This window comes from Protopterus annectens, chromosome 11.part0, assembly GCF_019279795.1.
Source record: "Protopterus annectens isolate FY-2018-M chromosome 11.part0, PAN1.0, whole genome shotgun sequence".
Classification (NCBI taxonomy): Eukaryota; Metazoa; Chordata; order Ceratodontiformes; family Protopteridae; genus Protopterus; species Protopterus annectens.
Window position 1 is genome coordinate 1,084,061,533 of NC_056745.1, and position 24,339 is coordinate 1,084,085,871.

Sequence of the window (24,339 nt, forward strand, 5' to 3'; positions counted from 1 at the left end):
CTTGAGGCCATGGCTCTGGCACCAGTTGTCCGTTTCTATGAGGCACTTTTGTAGGATGCTTGTGTCGGCTGGAGAGTCGATTATGGTGCCCAGTTTGCAGTCATCTGCGAACTTGGTCAGCCACAGTCCTTCCGTGTTAGCCTGTACCTCCGAGAAATATATACCGAACAAGAGAGGTCCCAGGACTGAGCCTTGTGGGACACCACTTATAACTGGTTTGGAGTCTGACATGGCTCCAGCAATTCTAACCATGTGGGTTCTGTCCTTGAGCCAGTTTGCAACCCATCTAGTGACATAGGGGTTTATATTTCAGCTGGTGAGCTTATCTATAATGCCAGAGTGGGGTATTGTATCGAAGGCTTTTGCAAGGTCCAGGTAGGCTGTGTGGACCACCTTCCCCTCGTCAATGGCCTTGGTGACTGTTTCAAAGAAATCGACCAGGTTTAAGAGGCAGGATCTGCCCTTAACAAAGCCAAACTGGGTAGGATCCAGTGTCTGTAGGTCCCCGATATCTTTATTTATGAGGTCCATGATGATCCTTTCCATAGCTTTACAGACCAAGCTAGTCAAGCTTATGGGGCAATAGTTTCCAGGATCCGTTGAGGCACCACCTTTGTGGAGAGGGACCACTGTTGCTTTACGCCACTCTTTGGGTACATATCCTGTAGTAAGGCTGAGACTGAACACCAGTTTTATGTTTGGGTTTAGTTCTACCCTTACCCATAGCCGGCTTTAGGCATAGACCAACTAGGCGGCCGCCTAGTGCGCCACTCTAGAAGGGGCACTTTTCCAGTAATCTGGATTGTGGAGGTACACCAGCATGGGGGCACCAGGTAGTGTGTGGAGAACACTATAGAGCCCTTTTTAACTAGGGCACCAGTTGACAAAAGGTCAGCCCTGACTTACCTAATCTATGTGCTCAAGTTTTGCTCTGTTCCTCAGACAAATCACAAGATGTAGTACTGCCAATCTGGCAGCCTGTGTGATAGAAAATTAATAGTCCAAATGTAACTTGAAAGAAAACTTTATTTTGCTTGCTTTGAGGACTTACTGGCACTTATACCATCTGCACTGCTAGTTTTGTATGTTCTGTGCACTGCTGCTGATGTATTGTATTCTCCTTGCAAAAAAAAAAAAAAATTCTGTGCTTACTGATAGAAAACACCGAAGACAGGTATTATGTGATAAACTTATTTGACCTATAAAATGCCTCTCTATACCAATGTTTTATACCCCAAAGGACACGCCCAAAAACATTTACCCTAACCATAAATAATAGGTTAATAATCACTCAATCAATCAGTTGATAGATACATACACAGATTTGTCCATAAGGAGGAGGCTGGATATCCTCTGTATCCAGGAGACAAGATGGAAGGGCAGTGCAGCAAATTTATCTGGCTTAGGATCCAGAGTCAAGCAATGGTGTAGGAATTATGGTGAGGGAGAGACGTCTGAAGACACTTATGCCATCAAAATTAGTGAAAGACTCATGGCAATCATACCCAGTGGAAGAATAGGGCATTATTAATAATATCAGCCTATGCCCCATTAAGACAGCAGTTGCAAGACCTACTAGATAAAGCAGAACAACATGAACTGGTGTTGACGAAGGGTTTTCCTGAATGCACATAAAGTACAGTTTTGTACCTACCATAAATGTAGATGTTCGAAGATCCACATTGCTGCAGTCCTTACATATGGGTAGTCCGCTGTCCTCGGTCGGCCCGAATACCAAAGTATTAGGCTGACGTCGGTCAAGGCGCTTAAGACTGACATCAGGACGTCAGGGTACAAATGCGCATGACCGACGTCATATCCTCAGTCTTTTCTTGCCCCAGATGTCAGAAGGCCCTAAAAAGAAAGGCCAAAACCAAAAGACAGCAAAAAACAACCAACCACCCCTGCACTAAACATATTTACAATATTTACAATATACACAACCCAAACCACACAACCGCCTCTAACTACAGAGGGGAAGGAGGGAGGGTAAATTGGACTGCAGCAATGTGGATCTTGAACATCTACATTTATGGTAGGTACAAAACTGTACTATGTTCTTCATCTCACATTGCTGCAGTCCTTACATATGGGTAGAATCCCAAAGCAGAGGTAAGGGAGGATGGCAAAACTATAAAGCATTAGGAGCTGCCAAAATGCCCTGTAAAATTGCAGTGGCAAACCAGCCCTAGATTTAGAGTAAAGTGGAAGGTGGTAATGCTTAGAGAAAGTATGCACTGAACTCCAAGTAGCTGCCTCCAAAATATCTTTAGTAGCCACCCCCATCAAAAAAGCTGTAGAAGTGGCAGTAGCCCTAGTGGAATGAGGCCTAATCCCCGCTGGAATCTCCTTACCATGATGGGAATAACAGAAAGCAATACAAAAACCAATCCACTTAAAAATAGTTTGTTTTGAAACAGGTTTGCCCTGAGAACCCAAAGCAAATGAAACAAATAACTGCTGAGACTGCCTGAACCCTTTAGTTCTGCTCAAATAATATCGCAACTGCCTGTGTATATCCAAAGTGTGTAAAATCTTTTCCCCTTTATTTTGGGGGTTTGCATAAAAAGTAGGCAAATGAATAGTTTGGTTTAAAGCCACACTAGAAACCACTTTAGGCATAAAGGAAGGATTAGTACGCAAAGATACCGTGGCCTTATGGAAAAGTAAGAAAGGCGCAATCGCCACAAGGGCCTGTAATTCAGAAACCCTTCTCAGAGGTAATGGCCAACAAAAAGCAGTCTTCCATGATAAATATTTCAACTCGGCAGTAGCTGCAGGCTCAAAAGGTTGTAGAGTGAGTTTCTCCAACACAAAATTGAGATCCCAAGCAGGAGTAGGAGCTCTACGTGGGGTCTTATATTCTTTGCCCCTCTAAGGAATTGCTTAAACAAAGGATGAGAAAACAATGGTGGGTCACAGTCATAGTGAGCAGAAATTGCTGCAGCATGAACCTTAATAGAGGAGAAGGACAAACCTTTGTCCAGTAACTCAGTAAGGTATTGAAGAGCCACACTTAAATTAGGCTTAGAAACATCAAAGTCCTTTGCTGTACTCCAAAATAAAAATCTCCTCCATTTATCTGCGTACACTTTCCTTGTACTAGGCCTTCTGGCCTCCAAAATAACATTCAAAACTTGTTGTGGAAGCTGAGACCCTCCAGGGTTTAAAACAGAATATGCCAGGCTGTTAGATGTAGAGAGTGAAGTTTGACATTGAGTAAATGACTGTTCTCCTGAGACAGCAGGTGAGGAATCGAAGGCAAAGGCCATGGAGGCTCCGTACCAGACTTCTCAGTAATGGGTACCAGTGCTGTCGAGGCCAATCTGGAGCTATTAAAATCATGTTTGGCTTGTCCTGTCTGACCTTCAGGAGTACCTTTGGGAGGAGAGGCAGAGGTGGAAAGGCATACACATGAAGATTGCTCCAATTGAATGAGAGAGCATCCACTTTCCAGGCTGTGGGATGAAACCTTTTGTGCAAAACTTTGGCAGCTGGTAGTTTAGTGGAGAAGCGAACAGATCTATGTCTGGAGTTCCCCATAACACTGTCAATTTCTGAAATACATGAGGATCCAATTTCCACTCGTGGGGATCCATAATTTGTCTGCTCAACACATCTGCTAAGGAGTTCTGTGCTCCTGGCAGAAACCTTGCCTGAAGATTTAGCTGTAAACTGAGAGCAGTCTCCCACAAAATCATTGCTTGTCTGCATAGAGGATAAGAATCGTTCCCCTTGCTTGTTGATGTACCACATGACAGTTGTGTTGTCTGTTAGAACCAACACCTGCCCTGGAAGAAGTAAATCCTTGAAAGCTATTAATGCAAATTGGACTGCTAACATCTCCTTCAAGTTGATATGTAGATGTTGAAGTCTGGCAGGCCACGTGTCTTGTACCCATTTTCCATTTAGATGAGCTCCCAAGCTTTGTCTGAGGCATCTGTCGTTAGAATCTGACTCGCCTCTGGCCGGGTCACAGAGAGTCCCTTGTTTAGGTGACATTCCTGAGCCCACCACAAAAATTCCTTTTGAATGCAAGGTATTATCTGAATGACAGTGTCCATATCTTGGCAGTGCTGTGTCCATACATTTTTGAGATACCATTGTAGCTTCCTCATATGCAGTTTGGCATTGGGAAGTACCAGAATACAAGATGCCATGAACCCCAAGGCTTGAAGGACTGTCCTTGCAGTCAGCCTGGACTGACGAGACAATTGATGGAAGTAAAGAGAAAGATTCTTTTGTTTGTCCGGGGTCTAATAGGCCATCTGGGATGCTGTATTCAGTCTCACACCCAGAAAGCACATGTCCTGAGAGGGTACTAGACTGGACTTTATTTCGTTCACAGAAAACCCCAGGCATCTTAACACTGCTATCACATACTGTAAATGATGAAGAAGTTCGTCCTTTCCTTGGGCCAGAATCAGGCAATCGTCCAAATAAGGATAGATTTGTATTCCTCTTAGCCTGAAGAAAGCTATCACTGGAGCCAGAACCTTCGTGAACACTCTGGGCGCAGTAGATAAGCCAAAGGGCAATGCAGAGAACTGATAATGAGAAGTCCCAGCCCGAAAACGCAGATACTTCCTGCAACTGAGCCTGATAGGAACATGAAGGTAAGCCTCCTTGAGATCCAGAGTCACCATCCAGTGATCTTTGCCCAGCAGAGGTAAAAGCTGTTGTAACGTCAGCATTTTGAACTTGGGAATGCCCAGATATGTGTTGAGGATAGATAAATCCAAAATTGGTCTCCACGTGTTCCCTTTCTTTGGTACTAGGAACAGGCGAGAATAAAATCCTAGGCCCACTTCTGGCAGAGGGACCGGTTGTATGGCCCTTATTTGAAGTAGCAGAGAAATTTGTTTGTGAGCCTCTAGTCTTTGCTGAGGAGGAACGTCCGGCATGCCTTTGAAAGGAGGCAAGGTATGGAAATAAAACTTGTAACCTTGGTGTATGATATCCAATACCCATTTGTCTTGGGTAATCAAATTCCAATTTTCCTTGAAGAGTGCCAACCTTCCTCCCAAAGGTGCTGCCAGGCAAGAAGGATCTGGCAGCTGAAAAGGTAGGTCATTGGGCCTGTTTACGAAAGGACTGGCCCTGCCCTCACCCGAAGATTGTGCAGGTGAACTCCCTGTTCTAGGTCTGAAAGAACTCTGAGCTCTGCCCCTACCACGTCTAGATCTACCCCTAGACTGGGAATCATAAGAAGGATACGTCCACCCCTTAGCAGGCCAATTCCTACTAAACTTCGGAGGCTGAACTTGCAAAAAATCTTTAACAGCCTGCATAGACTTAGCCTTGTCTTCCATTTTCTTCAAGACTGACTCCACAGGTGAACCAAACAACACATCAGACTGTAAAGGAGCATCCAAAATCCTTGTCTTAACATGGTCAGATAAATTCTGATCCCTCAGCCAGGCGTGCCTGCGAAGAACTGAACCTGTGGCAGCCACCCTAGACGAGGCCTGTACAGCATCAAAACCACATTGTAAAGAATGCTTACCCACCTGTTCAGAGACATGCACCAAATCTTGTAATTCTTTACATTCAATGCCTTCCGCCAGAGCATCCACCTTAGACTTCAATTGAGAAAGAAGATAGTTTTGATATTTCAACATATGAAACTGGCAATTCAAAGCCCTCATAGCTAAGGTAGAAGATGTATAGACTTTCTTACCCCATCTATCCAAAGCTCTGGCCTCTTTATCTGGAGGAACCGGATTTTTTACAACAGAGGCCTTGACACCCTTAGGTCCCTGACTAACAGTTTCTGGGTCCGCCCTAGGACTCTTATAAAGATATTTATGAGCCTCAGGCACCCTGTAATACCTATCCGGTTTAACAGGAGCAGGAGGCAGAGAATCAAGATTAAGTGAAGCCTCTGCAAACACATCCTCCACAACATCCAGAACAGGGGGTATAGCCAAGGGCCTATGCTGGGGTAAAAGCAAAAATTCCCTAAGCCTTTTCCTGGAATCAGAGAAGTCCTGACCTTCCCACTTAAAATGTTCCCTCATGGAATGAAGAGTTTCTGAAAAAGAAAAATCCTCTGGAGGAGAAGCAGAAGGAGTCGAATCATCTGCATCAGAATCAGAATAAGGAGAGTACTCCTGCAAGTCTTCAGCCGAAGACTCTGAAACATCCGAAGCCTGCTCAAAACTCCCCAACTCTGGCTCCACCCTAGGCCTCTTATCAGGAGGGGGCAAAGAACCTCTAATCAGAGTAATCAAATCTTCTGCCATTTTAAGCATGTGCTTCTTGGGCACAGACCCTGCTGAACTAGGAGTGACACCAACAGAAGCTAAACCTGGCCTGCCTCTGGGAGAAGGCTTGGAAACAGAAGGAGAGGGCCTAACCACCCTAGGAAGGGAGGGGAGTACAGTAACCTGAGAAGCCCCTTCAGCCTGACCTGCCTCCTGAGAGGCCACATCCTGCAATATCAAAGTCTCCCCCTGGGACTCCAGAGAAGCCTCCGTCGGAACCACCGGTTCCACTGACGCCCCTAAAGAACCAGCGTCCGGAACAGACGACTCATCTTGCCTGGGTTTAACTGCTTTGTCTTTGCGCTTCTTCGAAGAAGCGGGCGCCGGAGAATCCGATGGCATATTATAATTGCACCGCTTCCCGAAGACCAGCCTAGCACAATCTAACCTTCGCTTAATAGTGCGCTTATTGAACCTAGCACAAAAGCGACACCCAACAACGTCGTGCTCAGGCCCCAAACAAGGAATACACAAAGAATGATAGTCCCTATGCGGTATCTGTTTCCCACAAGAAATACAGTTATTCACTTTTTCTGACATCCGGTAAAACACTGAGGCAAGAAAAAACCAAAATATTCCCCAACGGGGTACTTAGCCAACTTTGATTCGGTCTGAAACTCCGAACTCGAAAAATTTCAGAACGCCGAACGGCACTTGCAACGCTGCTTCTGCATCGGACCATGTGGCAAAAAAGACTGAGGATATGACGTCGGTCATGCGCATTTGTACCCTGACGTCCTGATGTCAGTCTTAAGCGCCTTGACCGACGTCAGCCTAATACTTTGGTATTCGGGCCGACCGAGGACAGCGGACTACCCATATGTAAGGACTGCAGCAATGTGAGATGAAGAACATCAGGACAGAGACAACAGGATACAAGGACTACGTGGGTCCATATGGTTGGGGCAACAAGAATACAGAAGGAGAGGTCATTCTATACTTCTGTCTGGCAAATGTACTGATGGTGGCCAATACATCGTTCAGCAGGAGAGGTGGTCAAAAGAACAGACAGAAGAGTGGCCAACATGCAATTCAAGAGATGGACATCCTTCCATTAAGGAAAGGGCATGAGGGTAAAATCAGTGATTGCAAAGTCATCCTCAGTGAAGCAGTTGAACCACAGTATAAATAACTGGTTGCCACAATCAACTGCAAGTAATAGCCAGAGAATGCTCTAAAGTCAACAGAGACCAGGCTGAAGACCTAGAAGTTGACTGGATAGAAAGAACAAGAGTTCAAGGGATTACTCAGGGTTCTATCACCTCAGCAAGAACACGAAATAAGTGGAAATGAAAAAGAATAGCACAACCTCAAAACAACATATGCAAGGACTATAGAACATATATACAGCCAAGCAAGGTACATAAGGAAAGCTGGTGAAGGAATGCAGAAGTCCTGGAAGTCATCAAAAGAGAGAAAGAGTGCAGGAAAAAGTGGGAGATAGAAAAGATGATTTGGACTAAGAAAGAATACTTGTTGACTAACAAAGAAGCTAAGAGAGATGTTGCAATAGCAAAGAACATGGCATCACAGGCACTCTACCAGCTTCTGAAAAAAAGACTCAGTAAATGGAATAAAAACTCTATCAGGATGCATGTCAAAGACAAAACAATAAAGAAGATAATCAGACACCTTTCATACAGGGATGCCAGCAACAACCTGCTCACCTGTCCATAGGACATCAAAGGTAGCACTTTCTAAATGAATAAAACCCCACAGAAGCTGTACTGCTCCAGAAAGACAAAAGAAGAGGAAGAAACAAACTTAGAACTTAGAAAAGCACTAAGGAAAATGACATCACTGGAAAGCAGCAGGTTCAGATGAGGTCACTGCAGATATGATCAAGATGTTTGGTGAGATTGGGGAAAAGTAGCTCCTGAGGGTACTCATAGTACCATACTCATACACCCTAGATAACTGAAGAAAAGCATACTAGTGCCAGTGTACAAGACCAAAGGAGACATTTGCAACTCTGGACAGTATAGCGGTACCAAACTGCTGTTACACCGCATGACAGTTATGGATTAATAGTAGTAGAAAGTAAAAATGGAAATGAGCAGTGTGGATTCAAATCAGGATGCAGCACATCTGGCCTGATGTTTGCAGTGACACAACCAGTTAAGAAGAACCTAAAGTTGAGGAAAGAGTCCAACTGGCATTCCAACTGGGCATTCCTGGACTTAGAGAAAGCATATGACAAGATCCCAAGAAAGTGGATTTTGGCAGTCCTGTGGTGGTTCAAAGTCCTAGAAACATTGGTAGAATTAGTGCAGGCTATGTACAAGGAACTAATGATTCAAGTATAAAAAATGATTGGTCTCACAGAGTGGTTAGCAGTGTCAGTGGGTGTGCATCAGGGTTCACCTCTGAGCCTACTGTTGTTCATACTGATGATGGATTACATTAGCAAATACACTAGAGGGGACAGATCAACAAAGTTGCTGTATGCAGATGATGTGGCATTACAGGCAGACTCTGTGCAATAACGTCATCAAAAGAATGGAATACAAAACTGAAGGCATGTGGGATAAAACAGAGAAGACAGTTGTAACAGCAGCAAATAGAAGAAATTAAAAGAAGCTGAGAACCGAGATAGACAGGAAAACATGTTAACAGCTTCAAGTATCTGGGAGAGTGAAGTGCAGAAAATGGGGAAAAATGGGGTTGATTATGATGGTGATGACATAAATAATGTCATGAATTAATGTTCACTTTGCAAATCATTAACGTTGTGCAATGTGGTAAATGAGGTTTTGGTTTAATAAGTGTCATTAGTAGGCCTCAGGGATCTGATTATTTCCTTCTACCATTTATTAACCCCCCTTTGAGAAATGCATAAATTCTGAAAAATGCATAAAATCTATTATGACACTTCTTAATTCCTGTAGCAATGATAAAGTAACCAAGAGTAATCAAACATTACTTTCTATAATTTTGTCACTTACTGTAAACTGCATCTTCTCTATCCTGCAAAAGACATTCTTCTAGATGCTTTACTCTATCCTCTGCAGCTTTCAGATAGGAAATGACAGAGTCTGGTAGCTCTTCTGAAAACTTAAAATGTACAAACATGTTTTTCACTACTATACTTGAAGAAAAATGTTGCAGTTTTATACATACAAGCAATGTTTGTTACTGGCAACAGTGAGGTTTACGACATTATGCATTACATAGCAAATAAAAATATTTACGTTTCAAAGGAGTAAAACAAAGTAAAGTAATGAGTACAAAAAACATGGTATGCAACACAGGTACATGATATGATGATGATGGTGTGTATTAACATTATTTTGTACTATTTAAAGGTAACAGAAACTGCTAACTATGAAAACAGCATATGCATTATGCAAAATGCAAGGTCTGGTCAGGTGACTATTTTGCAAAATCAGTGTACAGTTAAAAATCTATAAAACTGCTGCTGCATGTCAAAAACAAAACAAATACTTAAAAACATTCAGTAGTAATCCTCAGAATCAGTCCTGCCACTAAATTGTCCAATATCATAAATATTACGATGCAAGACAGCCTTCCATGATATAACTTCTTTCATAAGTATTTATTTTGTGAGAATTAAAATATAAGCTGCTCTAGAATCAAAAAAGTTAAATAATATGGTACACTACTGAATGTTCTTGCACTTTAATGCTACATGACAGATGATTGTTATGACACAGCAGGCTATGTAGAGTCAAAAGAACACACTATTTTTAAGAATAACATATTTAGTGAATTTTAGAATGAAATCTACAAAACCTAAACGTAAAGTGCTACTGACAATAATTAAGAATGTCTTTTAGTTAACATATGTTACTTACAGGGTTGATTCAAATGGTTTAGCGCAGCAAAAGGTAATTATGGCAAATGTATTCAGGCACTGGATAATTATGATTGATATTTATTATTTGGCATGTAGAGAAAAACAACAGCCATGGAATGGATGAGGTCAAAATAATGGACATGGCAATAAGCTACACCAAAAATGCAACTGACTGGTAATAGAATGAGATTCAAAAAAATTAAAAAAAACAGCTCTGTGGGATAAGTTGGTTGGTGAGCATAGTGGTTGGGGGAAGAGGATAAAAACATTTACATAAGTAAAAGCAGAGTTCAACTTTAGACAACTTCACCAGACACACAGTCCTGAACCTATGCATTGATTTATGTTACCCAAGCAAAAACTGTAAGAAAATAACAGAAAGTTTTCAATATGAAAGGTACAACAATATCATTTTTCAATAACATTATATATCAAGGTACTCTCCTAGCCACATAACCACTCAGTCAGGTGTTAAAAACATTGATGTTGCACAAAACTGCATCTGACAGCTTTCTGACCAGGAAGAAATCAGCAGACTCTAACTTGCAGAAAATGGATGCAGGCAGTGTGTTAAATGCATGTACCATGCATGATGGTATACAGCCTGTAAGAGAATCTCATTCCAGTCCTTATTGACATTGACTACAATTATATCATTACCATGATCCCAGTGCTGAACATGCTGAATTCTATATAATCTATAAGGGGCAGCATGAGTAGCATTCATTTAACTGCCAGGATGTGTGCAGTGTTGATGGAATAATAACTAATGTATATATCCAAGATGCACACAGTGGGACAATATGCAGATTACATTACCACTCTGCAAATGAGAAAACCCCATATGGACAACTACTAGATGAGCATAAAGGCAGCAAAAGGAACATAAAGTGATGAGCAGGTAAAGTAAATGAAAGAAGAAATGCCTAGGCCTAACTTAAGCTCATCTACCATTTCAGGCGACATCAGACATCCTTTCAGTCATATATGAAGCACCCATCTTGACTCTCCCACCTAAGCTGAAGAAATGCAGAAAGAGCACAAGAAACATCAGGGCAGTGATACATTCCCTGTACGGATGCCTCAACTCTACCTTAGATACCTAAAACGAGGGTTCACTCTAGTACATATCAGAGAAAACAGCCAGTAATTGCCTTTACTATGGTCTACAAAATGATGACCACAAAGCATAGTAGCTTTCTACTACTGGATGCCTGAGCCCTACCACCATAATCACAGTCACAGCCAGCCAGTCATGAAAACGTTCTCCTTGCAGTGGTGATGATGAAGATGACTGCCTCCTTGGATCACTGTTTAGCCAAAATTAAACCACTGCAACAAAATTCTTTATTCAGTGCAGTTTTGGTCTGTAGCATTATGAATGTGTAAACTATCAGACAATAATAAAACAAATATAGAGTGTCTGGTAGAATCCAAACTCTATGAAGAAAAAGTTAGTTGAGACCAATAGAGGGCTGGCCATAATATGTTGCACCCTTTGTCTCAAAAAGAGAAAAAAGTGTCAAGACTGAATGTGGCTGAGGCTGCAAATATTCTGGTGACTGTCCAAACAGAGCTGTGAAAACTGGGCTGTCTGAAGTATACATTAAAAGAATGGTAATGGTCACATTGGATTAAGTAAAATTTCTGCATGACCAAGAGGTTGTCATAAAACCTGTTACATGGCAAATGTACAAAATTTAAGCCAAGGCAGTTTAGATGGCAAAGCAAACTGATCAGACTGGGCAATGTATGAGCATTATGGAGGATAAAGCAATACAGTAAAATTTGAAAATGTATGGAGTTACAAGGATTCTCAAAGGACACAACAGGGATATCAGTGATAAAACATTTGTCTCTGTCAGCACAGGAACTCAAATATGGGAAGTCTAGACTGATAACAACATTCTTGGCTTTTTTTTTTTAAAGAAAGAAAAGATACTGTGGAAATTGTGACAACCAAGCAGAACCCTTTTGGTAGTGGGGAATCCAGTATTTGTAGATCACAATTATTCTGAAGTCCTGCTAAGGAACTGATTATGAATTGTGGGCACATTAAAGGAGTGCACATGAAAAAAAAAAGAAATTTAAACTGTTCTTCCCTTCCATCCTGGATGTGTTCTGGGATGGAAAAATGCTGACCTTTGAGTACAATAATAAAAAAGTCACTTAAAATAAGAGAGATCAATGCTGCTGGAGAATTAAAGGAGGAATGGGAAGAACGATTAAATCTGAATGAGAAGAAACATGTGTTTATGCATGTGATATGCAATACCTGGACCAAGGTGGCTGGTCAGACTTGGACATTCTGCCTGTACTGTGTACTAAATGAAATAAAGACATGTTTGTTAACAGTTTACAATCATTTTGCAGAATTGCAGTACATCAGATTTTATTTGACTGAATGCCGTTACTAGACTGACTGAAATGTCATACTGTGCATTACTGAATTAATGCGAACGAACAGAGCCTGCCATTTGTGCATGTGAAGTTGACATTATGAAGTCTGCTGCTAGAGCTTTTGAATGGAGATCGTAGTACAGTGAGGATCGTGAAATTTACCCTTTTCCTCACTGTACGGCAATCTCGGAGTTGGTGTGTATATGTATGTATATATATATATATATATATATTTATATATATATATATATATATATATATATATATATATATATATAGGCTTGCCACCCACCCCCTGCAAAAACGTACAAACAGTTCGATGCTTGTGTTTGTTTTGACCTTTCCACAATTGGTGGTTTTGGGCTGTGTGCAAATGTTACAGTAAAAAAAAAAAAAAAAAAAAAAAAAAAAAAAAATGCAAATGTCGACCCGGTTCCTTTAATTCGATATCCCTACTACTTGGCTTTCCGTAATTCAGCTATTAGCAACAATGTTTTTCTACAAAACTGTTCTGTGATTCAGTTAAAGGAATGTAAACCTTTGTTGACATATACTTATTGTATGGTTAACCAATGGACTGATATGGAAGACTAAACTGTGCTGTTGAACTGGATAAATGCTTTCATAAATACTGATGCTGTCCATTCTGTTACAAACGGCCATAGCCCAGTATGTAATCGAGCTCCAAAAAATATTATTAGTAAAACTGAACTGATGCTTAGAAAATCATTGCTGCATGAGTCTGAATTATGCATACCATCAGTCTTTAAAAGTGTTAGAAAGTACAGTTTTGTAAGTAAACTTACCACAACAGTAGATGGTTAAATGATCATTGTTGCAAATACTGTACAAGTTATATCGGTTAAACCCCACCAGGGATATAACAGCTGGCCAGCTTCCAATGCTTTAGGGCATCTTACACACTCACAAACCAACAGTTAGCTCAAGCTGAGCTGATAAAGTCAGGTTTGGGCGCCAAGCCCTTTAGAGCTTTTATGACAACACAGACATTGAGGATAAATCCCCAAGAAGGACTATGCTGGGAAAATAATAATAATTATAGTAACAATAATGATGATAATAATAATACTAATATATTATTATATTATCATTAATATTGTATCATTGCCCCCTGTAATAGCTTCACCACTCTTTCTCCCTCATCTATCCAAAACTAATACTCCTTATAACAGTCCAAGTAGCCCCAACCATTCTCACTTTCCTAATTATTTTACTTCTCAGTCTTAATGCAACGATACAGTCATAGTTCTACTACTAACATATCATACTATATGACATTATGAACATCCTACCTTTCTAATATTTCCAGAGTTAAGCTGCCTCTTTTCATTATTTTAGTTGCTAGAAATCGCAGGTACTATTACAGTATCTTATGCAATGTTATATCTGTCTCTGCTATATACCAGCCTGTGCCTATTTCTAATGAATGATCAACACTATACATATAATACACCAATGCAAGCTATTTGCACTGTTCTGTTTCTAAATAATCCACAAACCAAACGATTGTATGGATTGGAAAAGTACCAAACTAAAAAGAAAAACCAATCCAAGTTCAACTCAGACTGTCCACACAACTGAAGTATTCCAAACAGAATGGTTTATTCGACACAGAATGTCCAAAGTGTAATACCAAGACAATAAAACGAAGTATAAGTAATCCAAACACTAAAACTTGTAGTAAGCACTTTTGCCTGTTTGAACGGAGATCTCCAGGCATTTTACTTTGGTTTGTTGGTTTCTTTTGTTGTTTAGTGTTTTTTTGAAGAAGGACAGCATTCCTCCTGGTCTTGTGGGGGGAGTGTGGGGACTGGGGTGGTGGTGAGTCAATGTTGCTCTCTGGCAAAAGCCTGGGGCCTAGAACTCTCTTGCCTGCAAGTTTCTAAGGTCCATGGCTGGGTTTCTGCAGCTGTTGCTGCTGCCTACGAGTCCTTTCTCTCTGGGTTTTCCTCTGTCTGCCTCTATCTAATTTGGGAAGGAAAGGGCCAGTGTTTACTGAAGAAGTTCCTACTAAATCTAGGAGGCTGAACTTGAAGGAAATCTTTAAATCTTTCACAGTCTGCATAGACTTGGCTTTGTCCTGCATCTTTTTACGAACAGCCTCAGCTTTAGGTCCAAAGAGGATTTCCTTGTCCAGGGGAGCATTAAGAAGGTTAGATTTAACATAGTCAGGAAGAGATTGTTCCCTAAGCTATGCATGCCTTCTAATAACTGAGCCAGTAGCAGCTACTCAGCTAGAAGCCTCCATAGCCTCATATCCATAGTGTAAGGAATGCCTTGCTACCTGAGAACTGGAGTGGCAGAGATCCAAAAGCTCTTTAGAAAGGTTTTTACCCTCCAGTGAAGAGACCTTTTGTTTAAGTTGATCCAGAATGGTTTGCTGATATTTAAGCATGTGAAATTGATAGTTGAGAGCCCTCATAGTAATTCTGGGTCCTGGGGTGACTACCTCTGGATCAGCAGATGGATTTTTGAAAATGAGCTGAAAGCAAGGGTCTGTGCAGAAGTAGAGGGACGCGATGGCATGTCAGACTCCAAATGGGTCTCGACAGAGGCCTGCACCATCACCTCAGATACAAAAGGGGGCTGCGAAAGTACCTCGGCTTCTTCAACAATCAGAAGCCTAGAAAGAGAAACAGACAGAGAATGGCGGTCATCCGAAGGCTTAAGCTTGTGTCTCTTATCTTTTTCCCTTTTACTCCTAGGCTGCTCAAACTCTGAATGACTGGCAGATGCCACCTGATGCTGATGAGAAGGTTCAAGACTAAGAAATCTAGCTAAAATTGTGGCCTTAAGTCTGACCATCCTAGAGTTAAAGCAGGCACAAAAGTGGCAAGGATATCACGATCCCAGTCTAAACAGCTGACACAAAGTGAGTGGAAGTATCTGTGTGTGATTTGCTTACCACAGCGGAGACAATTATTTATTTTATCTGACATGAATTTAAAGCAAAAGAAAGGAGTTCCCCAATGAGGCGACTTCTCTCTGGTGCAGACCGACCGATGCACTGAAACACTGCTTTGGGCTCCAACTGCAGGAAAAGACTGATTTCATGATGTCGGCTGGCTCCCCATATACCTAAGCGTACTGACGTCAGTTACGGTGCCCACCAGCCTTAGGAGGAGGAAAGAATTTTCTCTGGTAGTCAGGTCGGCCAAGGGCTTTCATGGCAGGAAATCTCCAAGTCAGTACCGCAACAGTAAAACATGAAGAACATCAGTGTATCTGAAGATGGTCTGGGCCCAAGCAGTAAACACAGAAAACATGAGCGTCTGAAAGAGGTAACCTGTACTCTCATTTCTGGCACTTTTTAAAACCAGAAGGGGCTATTTCAAGCATTTTGAAGATACTTCAGAAAAATAAGAGTAGAAGAAAGTTTTAGTTTAGTTTCTTTTTTTTAAATGATTAAAGGGAGAAACACAGAAAAATTATCAACAACGGTGTAAGAAAGAAATGGAATACCAGCTATGGTAAAAAAAAAAAAAAAAAAAAAAAAGACTACACCAAAGTCATGTAAGAAGGGAGAATTTATAAACAGAAAACTGTTAAATGTTAAAGTGAACAAAAAAGGAGATATAAACTTATCTGTAATCTTAAATGCTTGAGACTCAAGGTGACCAGGCCCAAATGTGAAAGTGGGAAATGAGATCTGGGATATATTAGGGGATGGTGTATTATGGGTAAGGAAGGAGCTTGGAGTTTTTTGGTGGCCACAAGCTAAAATAACAGCTGAGTTGGATCAGAGGTTGGATCTGAACCCAACTGTTGAGGAATGAATGAAATTTGACAACATCAGATTATAGTTTTGTGGGAAGTGAGGATTACAATGTATATGTACAATGGAAAATTACAGCATATTTAAAGTAATACAACAGTAAATGGAAAACGAGTAACTGTTAGGTATTGAGGCCAACTGGAGTCACATTTGGTTCAGGAAGAAGATGTGGGCAATGAGGGAAGCAAGACAATACTGCTAAAAATTGTTGACCATTTTGAATGAATCTGGTCATTTTTTATTCAAATGTCTTGTACAGGAGAAGGAACAGCTACATGAAAAATAAACAGAGGGAAGAAAGACAATATTCAGGGAGAAAGTGAAATGGCTGATGAAAGTAAGGAAGAAAGTGAAAGAAAAACTCAATGTGAGCATAAAAAGAGCAGGGAGTAAGACTAATGGTAGAAAAAAATCCATATACAAGCAGAAAACAAGTATGGTATGTTAGCAAGTGAGGGACAGAAAGATAATGACTCGGCAACAAGGGAAGAACGAGAGCAAAATGAAGTTAAATCTAGTGAAAGGAGTCTGGAAAGAAGAATAAGAAAAGCAACTGGAGAAAAAAAAAAGATGTAAAAAAAACAGGAAAGGGATGATTTAGGTATTTTGGGATTATTAAACAGCATAAGAAATTAAGTGAGAAGTTTAATTGTTGAATGGTACAAAAAAAGAGAGATGCATTATGTTTGCTGGACGCAAGATGTGTCAAACAAGAAAAAAAAAGAGAAAAATGAAACTTTATGGTGAAAAATATTACATGGTTTCACTTGATTTAATTTCTTCTACTCTTTTGGGTTTCTAATACTGTCACAGGAATGAAACCCATTCTTAAATCAGGGTATAATTAGAGTTAAAAAAAAAAGTTATGTACTCACCATAACTATGCATCTGCATTGTTCATTTTCATTCTTCTTCAATTAATTAGTCTAGGATCTGACCTCGGATCCGGCTCAGCCGCATTTCTTCAGACTTTTTAGATCTGGCTCTTGAGCCCCTTCCTTCCTTTACCCACAATGATCCAGACCCCCATATTACCTCAGATCGAGTTTGCTGCTCAATCAGAAAAAAGTTTTTATAGACCACCTATAAGATAAAGATAGAATAGGGGCTGAAACAGGAACAGTGGTTCCAATATTTCTATCAGATCAATCCTAAAAGAAATGGAAAGGTGGAAGGAGGGGGGAAGTTGAGAAGGAATGAAAAAGAACAACACAGATGCACAGTTATGGTGGGCACTTAACTTTTATATCTGATGTTGTCATTTTCATTAATCCTCAATGAATGGGACAGAGTCCCCAGCTACGATAACTTTGGTTGGCCTTTGTGGAAGGACATTTTGGAGTACAGGAGAACCAAAGTCAGCTCTGCTTCTGGAAATGACATCCAATTTGTAATGAGCAATAAAGGTGTGAGCAATGGACCAAGTGGCTACAGTACAAATATCATCCATAGAAACTCTGGCCCAGAAAGCAGATGAAGTAGCCATGGATCTAGTGGAGTGAGTTTTTGGAAGTCTCGGCAAAGGCAAACCTCATTGAGAATAAACATGTGAAATGCAAACCATCAACCATTTAGCCATGGTAACTTGTAGAAAAAATAGAAGTTATGTTCTTACCATAACGTTCCATGTTAGTTGTCTTCTTCTCGCCTTCTTCTTGCTGGATGGATTCGGAGCCGACCTCGGCTCCGACTCGGCCAATCTAAAAGCTCGAGAGTTGGTTCCACCGGCTCGAGGCTCCCCTTATATCCCACAATGCTAGGCGTGAGTTACCTCAGATCTCGTTTGTAAGCTAGGCCCAGCTTATAATAGTAACAGAATAACTATAAACAAAGTCCACCTCTATAAACCAGGGAGAAGAGAAGGGTGACCTACATCCAGATCCAGGAAAATATGCACAGCAGCATATACCTAAAGTAAGAGGTGGTAGAAAGAGAGGTCACAATCAAAACTCCTCTAGGTCTGTCCAGGCCAGGGGGAAGGAGGGTGGGATGCAAGAAGAAGGCGAGAAGAAGACAACTAACATGGAACGTTATGGTAAGAACATAACTTCTATATGTTAAGTTGTCTATCTCGCCTTCATTCTTGCTGGATGGGACCGCGTCCCTAGCACCTTGTCCCGGGTGGCCTAACGGAACAGACTCTTGAGAACAGTGGAACCAAAGTTAGCTCTATGCCTAGAAGCTAAATCCAACTTATAATGAGAAATGAAAGTGTGAGGAGTAGCCCAAGTAGCCGCTGCACAAATGGTGTCAATAGGCAGTCTGTCTTGGAAGGCTATAGAAGTAGCCAAAGCTCTGGTAGAATGGGCTTTAGGTTTGTTAGGCAGCTTTTGGTGTCTAATTTCATAAACAAGGGAAATCAGAGATGTTAGCCATCTAGATAATGATACCTTTGAAACTGAAAGTCCCTTTCTGCCTTCTGCATAAGAGACAAACAGCTGATCAGATTTTCTGAATTGTTTGGTTCTATCCAAATAGTACCTTAACTGACGATGAACATCTAGCCAATGCAATTTCTGTTCAGACCTGTTAGAATATTCTGGAAAAAACACAGGAAGGTCAATGCTTTGATTTAGGTTAGACGCCGAGGCTATCTTAGGTAAAAAGGACGGGTTGGTTCAGAAGATACCCTGTCCTTATGGAACAACAGATAAGGAGGTCGACAGCTGAGTGCATGAAGTTCAAACTCTTCTAGCTGAAGTAATAGCTACCAGAAAGAGTGTCTTCCATGATAGCAATTTTAAAGAACAGGAGGCTGCAGGTTCGAAAGGGGAAAGAATCAAAGAACTAAGAACTAAATTTAGGTCCCAAGGAGGAGGAGGATTTCTTATAGGAGGTCTGAGAAGAAAAACTCCCTTCAAAAATGCTTTGCAAAGCTTGTGGGACATTATGGCAGACTCTGAAATGCCCACATGAAAGTTAGAAATAGCTGCCAATTGAACTTTAAGAGTAGATGGAGATGAACCTGCATGGAAGAGTTCAGCTAGAAAATCAAGGACCATTTGGATGGAAGCAGTGAAAGGATCTATGTCCCTTCCTTGAGCCCAATAGGCTAAACGCTTCCACTTACTCAAATAAATCTTCGAGTGGAAGATTTATGGGAAGCTATCAAAATATCTCGGACAGAGTGAGATATTTGAGGAAGCCTGGCTAAGGTTGGAACTGGAGGAACCAAGCAGTGAGGTTCAGAGAGGGAAGGGAGCGATGAAACTGACCCGACTGATGGATCAAAAGATCTGGAACTAGGTCCAGATGCCAAGGTCGCTCCAACAGAAAATGATGAAGAAAGGGGAACCAAACCTGTCGAGGCCAGTAAGGAGCAATGAGGATCAACGAGGCCTTCTGAGCGATAGCTTTCTGTATCACTTGAGAGATTAGTGGGAAGGGAGGAAATACATACAGAAGTCCCCGGAGCCAAACTTGGACTAGAGCGTCTCTGCTGGGTTGGCCTGGTAAAGGGAATAGGGTGAAATAATCTCTGCACTTGCTGTTTTGGGGAGTAGCAAAAAGGTTGCAGCAAGGCTGACCCCACTTGAGAAAAATTTCTCTCACAACAGAGTCTTTCAGAGACCACTCGTGAGGCATGAGGATAGCTCTGCTCAATTTGTCCGATTTGATTGGACTTCCGGGATGTGCGTTGCTATCAGAAACCGCTGAGAAGAAATCGCCCATTGCCACAGTCTGAGTGCTTCTCGACATAGGGGGTAGGACCTGGTTCCGCCTTGTTTGTTGATATACCACACTACAGACATATTGTCCGTCTGGATTGCTATCGTTCCCAAGGGAAGAGAGTCTTGAAGGGCTTGCAACGCTAAAAGCACTGCTCTCATCTCTAGAACATTTATGTGCAAGTGGCATTCGTCTGGTTGCCATGTGCCCTGGACAGTTCTGCCCTGATAATGCCCCCCCCACCCGATCAGGGAGGCGTCCGTTGTCAGAGTAGCAACCTGAGGGGAAGGGACAAAGGGTCTTCCCAACAAGAGCTGAGGGGAAGACATCCACCACAGAAGATGATTTCTGCATGTTTGCGTAATCATGATGGTGTGGGACATCGGAAGTTGCTGGTATGACCATTGCGTGAAGAGCATCCATTGAAGGATTCTCATGTGGAATCTGGTTAATGGAAGCAGAGGTATGGCAGCCGCCATAATCCCCAACACTTTCAGAACTAACCTGGCTTTGATTCTGTTGCTGCTGAAGAGGAGCGAGACCAGTTTGTGTATGTCTGTTATTCTCTGATCTGTTAGTCTCGCAGACATGTTGACTGTGTCTAGATTTGCGCCTATGAAGGTAATAGTACGACAAGGCGACAAAACAGACTTTTCGCAATTTATTGAAATGCCTAAATTTTGACAAATGCGAAAGGTGTAGTCCCTGGCCAATAGAAGAAGATGCTTGGTGGGAGCTGTGAGGAGCCAGTCGTCCAAATATGGAAACACCTGGAATCCTTGACGTCTCAGGTGAGAAGCTACCATTGCCATGCATTTGGTAAACACCCGGGGGGCAGTGGTGAGACCAAAGGGCAGGGCCCTGAATTGAAAATGACTGGTTCCCAGCCTGAAGTGGAGGAATCTTCTGGAGCGTCTGTTCATTTTTATGTGATAGTACGCATCCTGAAGGTCTATAGAGCACATCCAGTTTCCCTTTCCCAATAGAGGAAGGATGGACTGCAGAGTGACCATCCGAAATCTTGTTTTCTTGACTGACTTGCTCAAGATACTGAGATCCAAAATTGGTCTCCAGTCCCCTGTTTTCTTTGGAACTAAAAAGAACCTGGAGTAGATTCCGGATCCTTGCTGGTCTGCTGGAACTGGCTGTATTGCTCTTTTTGCAAGCAGCTTTGAAATTTCCAAAGCTGCAAGATCCCTTTGAGCGGGTGGAACATCTGGAAGGGATTTTTTTGATTGGTTTGGAATGCGAACGAAGGGAATGGAATAGCCTTCGGAAATGATGGACTGTACCCATTTGTCTTGAGTCAGGGATAGCCAGGCTTCTGGGTACAGTGATAATCTTCCCCCGACTGCCTCCGAAGGTGGGCAGTCGGGCAACACCTCAGGGATGCTGAAAGGGCTTATCAGAGAAGGCTTCTCGATTGCCCTGGTTCTGCGGACCCCCCCTGCCTCTAGGGCGACGTCTACCATTGTTGTTCCCCCCTCTGCCTCTGGCGGGGAACCGACTCTGTGCGTCAGGCGAAGTCCCTTGAGATTGTTTGTGGAACCACATTTTTCCACTTTTCTGGCCTTTGGGGTAAGGCCTAGAAGGAGTGGAGAAACGGACTCCGACGGCAGAAAGAGTCTTGCCATCTGTCTCGCACCTAGTCAAGGTTTCTTTCACTTGAGGACCAAAAAGAGATGATCCATCAAACGGGGAATTAGTGAATGACGTTTTAAAGGGGTCCGCAAAGTTGCATAGCCGCATCCAGGCATGCCTGTGTAAGGCCACACCTGTCCCTGCGGCCCTGCTCGCTCCATCAGCCGCATAAGAGAGGAGGCACATGGAGGAGTTAGCTATGGAATTCAGGGTAGCCAGCTGAGTGTTCATCTTGTCCTGAAAACGCGCAGCCGTAGGATCCTTCAACATGTCACTCGCTTCTTTGATCAAGTCCCTTTGAAGACGAGTAAAATGGCATAGGTATTTCAGCGAACGCATAGCAAAGGTCGCTGACGAGAACATCCGCTTCCCGTACCTGTCCATAGACCTAGATTCTTTGTTAGGGGGATGAACAGGCACTGAAGGATCAGCTAGTTCCTTCTTGGTGGCAGCAGCTACCACCATAGCATCCACAGAAACACCTTTTGTGAGAAATTGCTTGTCAGTTGGTGCTGTTATAAATTTGGAAGGTCTCCTGGGGTAGGGTCCACTGAATCAGGAGCCGTCCAGGCCTTCTTTGCAACCACCTGCATGAGGGGATCAAAGGGGGGGGACACCCAGGAGGTGGAAGGGCGAGAGCCAAATGCCTCAAGATACACAGATTCATCCTCCGAAGGGTTAAGGGCTGGCCAATTTCCCTCTGTTTCAGGATCTCTAGAATGTCTGCAAAGAGACATCTTCAGAAGGGGAACGGGGAACCCTCGAATCCTCTAAATCTGTGTCAGAGGTGACAGCCTCGGGGGAGTCTAGGTGCTCCCTCTTACACTTTCTCTTCCTAGGGGCTCCCCTGCCAATTCAGGGGAGGCCTCGGAAGAGGATGAGATCCCCACAGGGGATTCTTGAGGAGCTAGCTCTCTGCAGTCTGGGATGAGGGAGTGAGTCGACATAACCAAAGGCACCGAAGAGGGAGGGGCGGACGGAGCCGACTGTGGAGTCGAACAAGGTTCCAACACACTCCGCATGACCTCGAATGCACCCCTGTCCGGCAGAGCCAGAGGTCCCCGCTCCGAGAAGCTGAGAACCTCCCTCGGCACCGACAGAGATGGCTCCGAGGCCGATGTCGGAGCCGAACTCACCAGCGCCGAAGCACCGAGAGGGAGAGGGGGGTCGGACAAGGGTCCGATGCCACTCACCCCCTCGGAGCCGATGAGGGAAGCCCGGCGCCGAGATTCTTCAAAAGAAGAAATCGGAGTAGACAACGGAGCCGAAGACAATTGTATCGGCTCCGACGCTACCACAGTCTCGGTCCCGAGACGCCCCGGCTCCGAGCTCAAAGGAGTCGGAGGAGGAATATTTATTGGAACTAGTTGAGGCATCGACTGATGAGTCGGACTCTGGAGCATTTGGGCCAGTGCCTCGGACTTCAAAAGTCTACTCACTACCCTCTGGAGGTCGTGACCTGAGAGCCTCGATGACCTGGAGGAGTGAGATCTGTGGCTCCGTTCAGACAGCAAGGGAGATGCTGGAGCCGAATGAACGGAGCCAAGGGACGGTGACCTCGATCTCTTTCTAGATGTCGGCTCCGATGTTCTGATCGGAGCCGACCCAGGAATCTCTAATGCCTCGGCTCCAGCCGGAGCCGAGGAAACCACAGATACTGCAGTCAAAGACTCATCGGCTCCAGCTGGAGCCGATGAAGCAGTAGGCTTCGAAGCCTTAGGCCTCGACTCTGAAGCTGGAGCCGAGGTCTTGGAAGCCTTAGAAGGTTTCCCCAATGACACAGAGAGGGAACCTTCAGGCTTGATTAAACCCCTCAAAATGAGTTTATTTTTTCTCCCCTGCAGGACTCTAGGGCTGAAGCCATGGCATACAGCACAAGAGTCCTGCAGGTGTAAAGGTCCCAGGCAATACACACAAGAAGTGTGACCGTCTGTCAGAGACATTTTCTGACAGCACGAGTCACACTTCTTGAAGCCTGAGACCTTTGTATCCTTGGACATACTCAAGGACCCTAAGTGTAATCACACACAGAAAAAACACACACACACACAGATTACACTGATAGGGATTCAAAGGGAATATTTAAACTAAAGGTAATTAAGTTAAACTTCCCTAATGAACACATACACACCCTAAGGATAGGGAAGGGAGGGCCCGAAGGCCTTAGGGAAAGAACTATAAGTTCTTTAGAGAAAAAGGGGCTGGATAAAGGATATGAAGGGATAATATCCACTACACTAAGGGGAAAGAAAAATACACTAAGCTAGCTTAAGTCTAAAGAATTTAAACTAGTCTAACTTTCACTAACCTGGAGCCGGTAGAAAAAACACCTCGATCGCTGTAGCGGCAAACGAGATCTGAGGTAACTCACGCCTAGCATTGTGGGATATAAGGGGAGCCTCGAGCCGGTGGAACCAACTCTCGAGCTTTTAGAGTGGCCGAGTCGGAGCCGAGGTCGGCTCCGAATCCATCCAGCAAGAATGAAGGTGAGATAGACAACTTAACATCAGACATTATGTACTCACCATAAGGTTCCATGTTTGTAGTCCATTTCACCCTTCATTCTTACATATGGGTTCGGACTCAGCCTATTACAAAGCTCAAATTCTCTTAGTTGGCTCGTGGCTAGGTAGGTATCCCATAGTGTACTAGTAAAATCCCCAGATCTTGTTTGCTGCTAAACTATAGAAAGATAGAAATAATGTTATCCAGAAAGAACAACAATAATGAAAGGTCTCCACCCAACCAAG

General features: G+C 42.9%; 1 protein-coding gene across 2 annotated transcripts in view; it reads right to left on the reverse strand.

The window, feature by feature from the left end:
* LRRIQ1 (leucine rich repeats and IQ motif containing 1) overlaps positions 1-24,339 on the reverse strand; it is a 3,765,329-nt gene that overhangs the window by 3,380,206 nt on the left and 360,784 nt on the right. For both annotated transcript variants that reach the window (XM_044088432.1, XM_044088431.1), the window contains exon 3: positions 9,212-9,320. In XM_044088432.1, the coding sequence (XP_043944367.1) occupies positions 9,212-9,320 (109 nt within the window). The remainder of the gene's footprint in view (positions 1-9,211; positions 9,321-24,339) is intronic.